Below are 12,056 nucleotides of genomic sequence, written 5' to 3'. Positions count from 1 at the left end.
ACAATGTACTGAGATTCAGAATGCTATTTCTGAAGGTGAACTAATCTCTCTTTCTTTGGGGTTTTATTTTGATTTTTTGTTTATGGGTTCATTTTGTTTTTTTGTTTAATTTATTTCTTGGTTTGTTTGATCTAATTTGTGTTACTTGATTTGGATGATTTATGGGTTTGTGTTAATTTTGCTGGATATTTTGTTGTATACTCTAATTTATTCGAAATTCTGTGTGTGTGATTTTTTTTTTTGGGTGGAATGTGTCAAAGATTAATTCATTTTGGCTGTGTATAATTTTCGTGGGTTTCTTTGATTAGGATTTTTATTTCATACATTCGTTCGATTAAAAAAATTCAAATTTGGGAGCTCTATTATCTGTAATTCTAGATTTTGAGTTCAACTTTTTTTTATTTTTTTTGCTGATTTGGGCTGTGATTTAAATGCTTAGAAAATAAAAATGGTAATGGAGAATTTGATGTAAATGCTTATGATTTGAATCATTATCGACCCTTTAATCATATTCTATGTGTTCAAGAAATTAATTTTGGATATTTCTTTGTAATTTATAGTCATTTGGGAATTATAAATGCCTGTATTTTATTTTCTTTATTTTTTTGTATAATTTTTAGTTTTGGTTTGGAATTTTGATATTTAAATGGAATCAGACCATAGACTATAGATCTAGCTATTTTTAGAATAGCAACAGCCATGTTAGTGCATGTGCATCTGTGTATGTTAATGGAGCTCGGGAATTTAGTAGGGGGGAGTGGATTTATATAATATGAATTTTTGTAAAAATTTATTTTTGAACAAAATATTAATTTTAGAAATATGTAAAGTGATTGAAATTTCAGTTTGTGCATATAAATTCTGCTGGACTTATTACATTGAGTCAGCGACTGTTGTTGCTTTATATATGTATGTTATTGCTTTATATATGTCTGTCATGTGTTTATTAGTAATGACATTACATATATTAAGATTTGTGGCTTGACCAAATGTGCAGGAAGATAGACAATTGCATTTACTGCTTGGTTGTAGTGGTGGTGCTTTCAAGATCAATGAGAGGAGGCCACCATAAGATTTATGTCAGAGTAGGTAGGTGACAGGAGAAGACGAAGACAGAAAAAGAAAATAGAAGGGGAGAATATATATGATATCATGCTAGTGCTTCGTATATTGGGTAATACATACTCTGGTTCACCCATTGCAATGAGTACGTCTAAAGCTCGTATGTAACCAATGATTTGAGCAAGGTTACATAAACAAAACGCCTTCATCAAGATTGCTTCAGATTTATTATTTTTAATTTTATCAATTAATTTTCTTGTGATAAAGGGTGTTATCTCATTTCTGCGTAGGGTGTTATCTAAAGCTCGTATGTAACCAATGATTTGAGTAAGGTTAGCATCCATGGGTCTTCTTGATGCTCCCGCCATCCGCTCTACTATCTGGAAGGTTCTCTCTCTTTCTATTCATTTCATAGTCTGAATTCATTACTTACTTAAACGGTTGAATCCCTAAAATATGAATTTCAATTGCAATTGCCAGCTAATCGGTTGAATCCCTAAAATACTTACTTATTTATGGGGTTTTGTTTAATTACTTTCTTGCGGACTTGCTGTTGTGTATAATGTTAATTTTTACAGAAATTGTATTTGGACAACATTTTATCTCTTGTATTTTCTGGTTGTGCTTAATGGTATTTGGACACCTTGTCCTCTCTTTGTACTTTGTTTTGTTTTTTCTTTTAAACCTTGTTCTGGTTTTTTTTTTCAAAAACAAGTCTTATTTTAAATTAAAAAAAAAAGAAGCCGGGGGCTCTTGATTTTTTTTTTTTACTTTTTCTTTGGTAGGTTAATCTCAAATTTTATTTTATTTTTTTTTAAAAAAAACCCCTCATAATTTAGCAGTTCATGGTCAATGATATTAGGTGTATAATGGCTGGGTTAAAAATTCCATGATAAGAGTAGCTACGAATTTTACTATATTTTAATTTAATATTGAGCAAAACCTTAATCTAGATGCTACTTAACTATCACTTTTGTGAAAGTTGGTATTGTTGAAGGGTGTATTTGATGATAAAGGCATAATAGTTTTGTGAAGAAAATTATACGTTTTACTAATGTTTCCTGTTGAGGTTGTAAGTTTGTTTATATTTGTCTTTTTCTTAATTGATAAATTGGTTGATGGATAACAATTGCGTTTTTGCTCTGAAAACCTATTGCGGATTCAGTCATTTAGCTCTAAATGTGCCCATACATTGCATTCAATCTAAAACATAGTATATGTTCTGTTTTGGTAGTTATGGCAACAGGATAACTATAACATTAAGTAGCATTGTTGTTCATGTAGTTTCTTGGGACAGTCTTCATGTTTAGTAGAGCTATATTGGCTTAGAGGAAACCTGGATCGTATATTAGTGTGTCAGAATTAGACAAACACTTGTATTGAATTTATAGTTGTTCAGACTAAAGATAATTTATTAATAGTTGCTGTCGCTGGCTACTTTTTTCGGGAGCTATATGTAGAGTGAGAGGGTGGGAGGTGGAGGTTTGGCTTCTACTTGATTTTTTTTCATACTGAAGAATATTGCACTTGTACATTACCATTTAGCAGTATATGGAATACATTACTCAAATGTGTTAAGAGTCTCTTTTAATGTTCTGAAGTACTCTCTGATTAATTTTTTTCGACAAAAGCTTCAGAAATTTTGTTTAAGCTTAAAACAAGTATCATCTCATTAAATTGGACTCATATAACTTCAAACACAAGTATCATCTCATTAAAACAAGTATCATCTCATTATTCCACGTGCATATCAACTCATAGAATTTGAAATGCATCATTTTGAATGGAGATGGTAATGTCCAGTTTACTCAACGAATTGTTCTGTTTCTGTACATACCTGTCAATCTATCATTCTCATAATCTCATGTCCTGTGGAAAGGAAGATGTTATAACTTCCCTGGGTTGATATGCACGTGAAATAATGTTTAATATGTACATGAAATTCTGATATTCTGATTTGAATAGTCATTATAATATCTGATTTATGAATGTAGGGTACTAATATACCTGAGGAGAGTCTTCCTGAGCCATTTAACCAGAATAAGCGTGATCTGCTGTTACGTTCCTTCGAACAATCAAGTACAAGCTCTCGCATTCAGAAATTTGCTAGTGTAGCAGAGTCAGACGCAGCTCAAGCATCCCATTTTTTTCCATCTTTGAGGAAGCATTTTTCAATGGGAGGCTCATACAGTAAATCAATAAACAGTCTCCAGAGTCTATCAGATTCCTCAGACCAATTACAATCTATGTATGGTTCTAATCCATCTTTGGACAGAGATGAAGTGGAATATGTAACTCCTTAACCTGAGACTGTCAATTGGTGCTGATTTCTTTTTGGTCAGAAACAAGAGATGATTGATTTTGCGGCGGAAGTTGGTGCTCCAGACAAACCACTTGAGTTGCAGTAACTTGAAAAATTAGTGGAAGATGCAAACGATTTAATATTAATTTAGTGGAAAATCATTTAAATCTCTTATTGCCAGTGAGATTTTCTATTGCTCTATTTTTTTCAATTTTAGTTATTAGGCGATAATAAATGTATTTTTTTTGCTGATTGTATGAATATGAAGTAATATTTTTATCTCAGTTAATTAATAAAATAATTTTGCTATAATTATTATGTAAGTTGGCTAATCCAGCACAGCATGTGCTGGATTTTTTTAAAAAATTGGGGTACACACTATTTGTAACGGGCAGTTGAAATTTCCGTTACAAATAACTCATTATTCGTAACGGACATTTCAAATGTCCGTTACGAATAACTTATTCGTAACGGACATTTTAAATGTCCGTTACGAATAACTGAAATGTCAGTTATGAATAACGGGTTATTCGTAACGGACATTTGAAATGTCAGTTACGAATAACGGGTTATTTAAACGGACAGTGCCTGTTACGAATAACAATGGCCATCCGTAACGGCCGCATACGTAACGGACGCTGCCTGTTACGGATGAACCCTTTTTGCCCGTTACGGATGACCTTTTTTCCACTAGTGTAAAGAAACATATAAGCCAAATTATGTCTAAGCCAACAAAAGAAAAAAAAAACATATCATCCAACAAAAAGAATATTATATTAGCCAGCTTAAAAACCATATCAGCCAACAAATGACATTTCAGCCAATACATGAAACATATAAGCCAACGAGTAAAAAACATTAGCCTAGCCGGCCTCCCGCACCAAACAGTTCGTGTATCCGCACGCACGCAATACCTTTTCTAATAAGAATTAGCTGGGCTCCAAACTTATATCAATGCTATTTTATTCCTGATTCCAAACCGTATCAATATGTGAACTAAACACCCCTTAAAAGATGGGAAGGGAATCCTTACTAGGCTTATGCAAGCTAGGGATGTTTCTGGACACTCTATCTATGATTTTACTTTAGTTATTCTGTTCAATCTTTTCTAAATGATGCACTTGTCTTAATTGACCTTTTTAAGCTAATAGCTTTATTGAAAGTTTGGCCAAATCTAATAGCTTTATTGAAATTTTTTATGAACACAAATTTATATGCAACCAGTCATATTTTTTTTTTTTTTTAATTTTTTTACTTTCTCTTTCCTCTCCTCCATTTTATCTTTCTAACTTTCTCTTTCTAACCATCAATGGCCGAGCTAGGTCATCTTCGTCCTGATCTCCTCGAAGCTCCAACCTAGATTGTTGTCTCCATCTTTGATTCGTCGTCGTGAAAGCTCCTCGAAGCTCCAAACCAACCCGGGCCTCCGTCGTCTTCGTCTTCAGCTTTTCCGGCAAAATCAGCCAAATCGACCTCCACCTCTGCCGTCGTCTTTATCTACTTTGTGGTGAATTGCAGATTTGAAGGAGATATTATGAGGAATTGCAACCAAATTTTGAAGATCCAATACCTAACATTTCCCCCAAATTTCAAGAGATTAAGGTACAAATTCATCAATTCATTCCAATTAAACAAGTTTTCGCGGCTGAACTAGTGACCATCGTCGTCGTCGTCTTCGTTCGTCTTTTTTGTAGTGATCAATTTCGACATAGGTGAGATGTGTTAGATAGGAGGTTTTTGCGGTGGTGTAGTGGCCTGAGTTTGACGCGAGTTGTGAAGAAGGTGAGGTGGTCAGATGCGGTGGAGGAGCAGTGGTCAGGTGGCCTGAGATTGATGCGGGTTATGAGGAAGGTGAGGTGGTCAGGTGCAGTGGAGGAATGGTTGGTTAGGTGCGAAGGTGGTGGCAAATACAACTTTTTTTGTTTTGGGTTACTTGGGGGCGGGGTTACTCAGTTAGGGATTACTAGGTCGAAAAGGCTACTAGATTGGAGGGGTTACTAGGTTGTTTAGGGGTTACTAGGTCGGAGGGGTTACTAATTTGATCAAGGATTACTAGGTTGGAGGGGTTACTTGTGTGTTAGCTAGTCACGCTTGTGGCCAGCCACAGACAAAACTTGTTGTTTCATGAAACTTTTTTTTTTTTGGACATAGGAATGGAAAAATGGAAACATTTTAATTTGTAGTACATTGTCAAAGTGTCATAAAGTAGACTCCCTATCTCGTTTTCTTGCTCTTGCTCTTTTTCACTGAACTTTAAGTTCTACATTTTCCAAATTTGGAACAAATAAAATTTTAAATAAATAAAGGACTTCTTTTAAAAACTACCTAATAATAAAGTCTAGATTTTGTGAAAAAACTATCTAATAAAAAAAATATTGTAAAAAACTACCTAATAGAAGGTAAAATGTTGTAAGAATCTACCTAACAAAATGTTAATTGTTGTAAAATACTACCTCCACCGAAAATCCACCATTGACCCACATAAAAAGCACCCCCAAAACCACCGCTTTCACCCCAAACAAATACAACCTACTTGAAATTGCCTTCACAAAGCCGAAACCACCCTCCAATTCCAAAACCACCACCTCTAACATCAAAAATCAACATCTTGGATCATGAAATTAAACTACATACACTCTCACCAACTCGGAATATCTTCTAATAACCACCTTAAAAATAACTTTACCACAGCGGGGGCAGAGGGGAGGGGGGTCGGTGGAGGCTCGACCTCCCTAGATAGCAGTCCATGTTTTCAATGCTATGGGGCCCCATTAAAATTATCACATATACTATTAAAGATACAAAATTTTAGTAAACAAGCATTGTTATGTTGGTTAAGGAGTGTTGTTTTTTCATGAGGGAGTTGGGATGGAATCCTATACCAAACAATTTATTTATTTTTTATTAAGATTTTGTTTATTCAACTTGGACATAGATTTTATTAAAAAAACAATTAATATTTATATTATTTAATAAATTTGTTAATGAGAGATTGCAGTAAATTTTATTGTTGAATCTTTATTGATGATTTTGCTATTATGAAAAAACATAGAGTAAAATTTAACTCTTTTTTATAGTAACAATAAAATATTAGTACATTTTAATTTTTTAAATTATCTATTAACTGTCCGGCTCTCAGGACTTGAAAATCCTGGATTCTCCCCTGCTTACCACCTTGAAAAGCAACCTATGTGGTGGTTTTCGGGGTATTTTGAGGTAGGTTAACCAACGCCTTAAAATTAGATTAACGGTGGAAATTCGGCCAAATGTAATGCCTCAAAACATTTTACCTTTTATAAGGTAGTTTTTTAAAACATTTTTTTATTAGATAGTTTCTCACGAATTTTAGGTTGTATTAGGTATTTTTTTTAAAAAAAAAAATCCATAAATAAATAAAAAGCAACATGTCCTTGAATGATCTATACGCTAAAAAAACTACTATGTTATAATAGTGCAACTACACTACTCTTGCTTGCAACTGCCAAATTAGATCCGGTTTGCAGGTTTGTGTTTCCCATAGTAATCTAAATTTATGTTACACTTTATTTAACAATGTCAACTTTCATTAGCTGGAACCTCTCTAACTCTCAATTTCAATCTAACAACTTGGTTTTTTTATACTAAAATAACCCAAATTGACATAATACCACTAACCAGGCTATCATGTTTTTCATTAATTTAAATTTCCCAACACTCTTTAAATTGTGACATCTCTTTTTCTACACTCTCATACTTCATCGCATTCCACCTTAGCTTATCTAACATGGCTTCCTTCATTTGCTCAATCCTCCTCATCACCTACATCATCTACACAACCTCCTCTGCCTCGGCTTTGACCTCAACCTCGACTGCGTTTCGCCCTAAGGCTTTAGTCCTTACCGTCTCAAAAGACCCCTCCACACTCCAATACACAACCAAACTCATCCAAAGGACTCCCCCTGTACCCGTACTCTTAACCCTAGACCTAAGCACACCTATCTCATGGGTACTCTGCGGCAACCGTTACGTCTCCACGACGTACCGCCCCGCTTCCTGCGGCTCTCCTCCATGCATTCTTGCCAACACCGAAAGATGTAGGACGTGCGGTCCTACTCCCTTCAAACCCGGGTGCAACAAAAACACATGTAGAACTCTCTCCCTCAATAACCCCTTCACCAACGTCTCTCCACGTAGAGGTGGCGAGCTAGCTACCGATGTTATCCGTATCAACTCCACTGACGGATCTAACCCGGGACAACTCGTCACCATGCCCAACAACCTCTTTGTTTGCGCGCCCATGTCCTTGTTACAAGGCCTCGCGAAAGGAGTGTCCGGAGTTGCTGGTCTCGGGAACTCTAAAACATCTCTCCCTTCTCAACTTTCCTCATCTTTTCGTCTCCCTCGAAAATTCGCGTTGTGCTTATCTCCACTTAGGGAAAACGGTGTCGTATTTATCGGAGACGGGCCTTACAATTTCTTCCCTGGGGTAGATGCCACAACCTTGCTTTCCTACACTCCTATCATCGCTAACTCGGCCCGACCCAACAACTTCTTCATAGGAGTTCAAGGAATCAAAGTTGGAAATAAAAATGTAACACTTAACAACTTCTTATTATCTATAAATCGTAGAGGTAACGGTGGAACCATGTTAAGTGTTAATCACCCTTACACTCTTTTACAATCTTCTATCTACAAGGCGGTCACGGCCGCCTTCGACGGACAACTAAGGAACTCATCTTTTCCTGCCAAAAGAGTTCCCCCGGTTAAACCATTCACGTTGTGCTACGACCCTACCTCGTTAAGTTACACGAGGATCGGGCCCGTGGTACCGGACATCGACCTCGTGTTGCAAAGCGAGAAGGTGTTTTGGAGGATAGCCGCGACTAACTCCATGGTTAGGGCTAGTGATAACGCCTATTGTCTTGGTATATTAGATGGAGGTAAAAACCCGAGGACGTCGATTTTGATAGGAGGCTTTCAAATTGAGGATAATTTGCTACAATTTGATTTGGCTAAATCTAGGCTTGGATTTAGTTCTTCCTTGATTTATGATCGGTTGAGATGTTCTTTCTTCAACTTCACTTCTAATGCATTGTAAAATTTTCAATAATTAATAAGTCTAGAAATAAGGCTTAGATTATGCTTGTTTATTTTATTTTCGAGTAACATGATGAATCCGGAAGTTGGCAATTTTAACACAAGAATGTAATAAAAAAGTTGTGAAATTCATGACAAGACATTATGGGAACGTACAAGTTTCATAAGAAGTGAGAAATATTATGTACTTGATGTTTGGCCCTATCAATTGATTTAATTTCCAGCACGGCAAGCCCTATATAATGGCTTAAAATTATGCTACAAAAGAGCTTTATAATCGTCTAATATAAAGTCGGCGAATGGGTTGAATCGTGTTAAGTTGATAAGTTATTATGTTTAATCAGCTGATTAGAATCTCATCTCATTAATAAAACCTGGTTATTGGATAGGATAGGCATCTGATAATAGTGTTAGGGTCAAGTTTAAAGGTTTTTTAATATACAGGGCTTTTATTGGGTATCGTCAATATAGTGGCAAAATATTTTTCCGATAAAGAAAATAAATAATGTAAAAATAATCATTCACATAACTAATATATAAAGCTAAACTTTTAGCCAGTTCATGAGACAGCGACACATGGCATTTCAACTTTTTGCCAACTGTCGCGCCACGTTGGATAGATTTCATAAGATAAAAAATAAAGTTAGGCCGTGTTCTATTCACCTTAAAAAAATAATATTAAGTAAAAATAATTTCAGTTCAGTAAAATTAATTTCAGTTCAGTAAAAATAATTTCATTTCAGTAAAAATAAGTTCAGTTCAGTAAAATTCAGTTTTCTTAAAGAAGAATTAAAATAGAAAACCAGTAAAAAATAATTTCAGTTCAGCAAAGATAATTTAAGTTCAGTAAAATTAATTTAAGTTCAGTAAAAATAATTTAAGTTCGGCAAAAATAATTTAAGTTCAGTAAAAATAATTTCAGTTCAGCAAAATTAAGGTGAAAAGAACAGGGCATAAGTTCAGTTCAGTGAAATTAATTTCAGTTCAGTAAAAATAATTTCAGTTCAGTAAAATTAAATTCAGTTCAGTAAAAATAAGTTCAGTTCAGTAAAATAATTTCAGTTCAGCAAAATTAAGGTGAATCAAACAGGGCCTTAGTTTAGATTTCTATTGAGATAGAATTTTAGGATAAAATTGTTAGTTTATATATTAGAGTTTTATTTTCGATAAAATACCAATACTTCAGATGTACAAAGTGAATTATAATTTTATTTCGAAAAAATTATTAGATTATAATTCACAAAAATTATCATATGAACTTATTTTTTATATCATAATATTTTTTGCAACGAAGGAAATAGTTCAAAGCGTAAAACATCCATACCGGTTAAAATAATATACTTCATAATCTAATAGAATTTTATTACTATGTAGTTCTGTCAATTAGGGTCGGGTCATGAGTCATCTCGAATTGAGTCATGTCAGGTTACGAATCACAAAATGTTTAACCCTTGCCCAAAGTTTTGGGTTTGGGCCGGGTCAACCAAACGGGCTTTGAACATTTATTTTATTTATTTATTGCTAATTTTTTTTAATTTTTTTGATGTATTAAATCGAACTTATTTACCAATTCCTACTTGATAGAAAATCGTCACAACAACACTTCAATTCCTAACTAATTTTTTATCAATGAGATATTTTAAAATTTGACATATATCTTAAAATTCAATAAACAACCCGGACATTGCACGTGTACAAAACTAGTTATATATAGATAAACTAGTTTTGTGTCCCGTGCGAAGCCCGGGTAGTTTATTCAATTTTAAGATAAATTTATATTCTATATGTCAAATTTTAAAATATCTCATTGATACAAAATTAGTACAAAAATGTTCAATTTAACATATATACTCCCTCCGTTTTTAAATATTTGCTCCACTTTTCTTTTTCGATCGGCCGTTTTTAAATACTTGCTCCATTTCCTTATTTGAAAAAAATTTATAATATTTAATTAATTTCTCTCACCTAGTAGACCTACCATTAATCATATTTTATTAATTTCATGTTCTCTCTCCAATTCTCTCCACTATTTTTGCTTTTTACAATTTTTATTTCTCAACTACCCCACTACCTCCATATTTTATTACTTTCTCCAATTTCTCTTAAAACTTCGCGCGGGGAAAAATGGAGCAAGTATTTAAAAACGGAGGGAGTATTAAAAATATGAAAATAAATAAATTAGCAAAAAATAAATTAAATTAAATAAATGTTCAAAGCACGTTGAATTGACCCTAACCCAAAACTTTGGGTAAGGGTTGAACATTTCTTGATTCGTAACCCGAAATGACCCAATTCGATATGACTCATAACTCGACCCTAATTGACAGGTCTACATAGTAATAAAATTCTATTTCGTATTAGATTTTGAAATATATTATTTTATCATAAAATTTTATCCAAATAGAATTATAAGCTAACTTTTTTTATCTATAAAATATATTTAATTATATCCAACCTGGCGCGACACTTGGAAAAAAGTTGAAACACATTTGTCCCGTGACCTGGCTAAACATTAAGCTTTATATATCAGTTATATGATTTGTACCTCTGAAATATTGGTATTTTATCAAAAATAAAACTCTAAACTAACAATTTCATCCTAAAATTCTATCCAAATAGAAATCTAAACTAATTTTTATCTTATGAATTCTATTTAAATCTATCCAACGTGGCATGACACTTGGCGAAAAGTTGGACGTCAAATGTCGCTATCTCATGACTTTCAAAGGCGTTACTAAGAACGTCTCTGTGCCACGTAGACTATGTCACGTCACCTAGTAAAAAAAATGATGATAAGGGGATTCCAACACCCAACCTTTTATAAGAAAGATAGTTACTTAACCATCTAAGCCAATCGTAAGCTATGTTATAAATATGAAAATAAATGTATATAATTGATAATCACAAGTTCTAAATAAAGTAGCAATCGGTGCAACACCCAAGCTACACACTAGTTTTATTTTAATAATGAATTTGTTCAATATTTCTTATTCATATGTACTTAATAATGGCTTAATTATAAATTAAAATAAAATTTGAACAACGCCATTATTTCGTATATATGAATACGAGAAATATCAATCTATGTAATTTTCTTTTACATTATTTACTGTCTTTGTCTATTACATTTCATAATCATTTTGGCCTTATATTGACCCTATATAATTAGGCCTTATTTATTAAAAGTCCTTTTAACTTGACCCTAATTCTATTATTTTAGATTACCCTACCCAATAACCAGATGTATTCAAAAGCTATAAATTGTACATGTTCCGTTTGGGACCAATCCACGACACTTCTACATATGGAGTCCAAGTCACTTAAGGCCTATAGGCCCAAGCAATGAGGCTTGATCATGTACCAACCCTATGCAGCCTAAAAATCCTCTGCTATAAAAATAAGAAGTAAAACATTCTAGTTTTTATATTCAATTTATCCCCATTTATACAACACGAAAGAGGTATTCTTAGCGGCTAATTGTTAGTCTCTCGGTCGTTTCTTTGCTGCAGTTTGCAAGAGTACAACACGTGTTTAAATGCATGTATCTTCAAGTTTATTTATATAAAAATAAACTACAATATGATGATTTTAACCATATATCACATAAATATGTTAT

The 12,056-nt window shown here is 33.5% G+C and overlaps 2 protein-coding genes across 2 annotated transcripts; both read left to right on the top strand.

Annotated features, from left to right (window-relative positions):
• Window positions 1–1,009: 1,009 nt before the first annotated feature.
• Window positions 1,010–3,585, top strand: LOC110721992. The gene is made up of 3 exons (XM_021901217.1): window positions 1,010–1,247; window positions 1,353–1,449; window positions 3,057–3,585. Exons 2-3 carry the CDS (start codon window positions 1,405–1,407, stop codon window positions 3,363–3,365), a joined length of 354 nt encoding a protein of 117 aa, XP_021756909.1. The 5' UTR covers window positions 1,010–1,247; window positions 1,353–1,404; the 3' UTR covers window positions 3,366–3,585.
• A 3,329-nt stretch (window positions 3,586–6,914) lies between these two features.
• Window positions 6,915–8,656, top strand: LOC110721991 (basic 7S globulin-like). The gene has a single exon (XM_021901216.1). The coding sequence runs from the start codon at window positions 7,128–7,130 to the stop codon at window positions 8,439–8,441; it is 1,314 nt and encodes a 437-aa protein (XP_021756908.1). The 5' UTR covers window positions 6,915–7,127; the 3' UTR covers window positions 8,442–8,656.
• The last annotated feature ends 3,400 nt before the right edge of the window (window positions 8,657–12,056 follow it).

Source organism: Chenopodium quinoa, unplaced genomic scaffold (genome assembly GCF_001683475.1).
Source record: "Chenopodium quinoa cultivar QQ74 unplaced genomic scaffold, ASM168347v1, whole genome shotgun sequence".
Taxonomy (NCBI): Eukaryota; Viridiplantae; Streptophyta; class Magnoliopsida; order Caryophyllales; family Amaranthaceae; genus Chenopodium; species Chenopodium quinoa.
The sequence above is the reverse complement of the archived record's forward strand: the minus strand, read 5'-3'. Positions and strand labels throughout refer to the sequence as shown.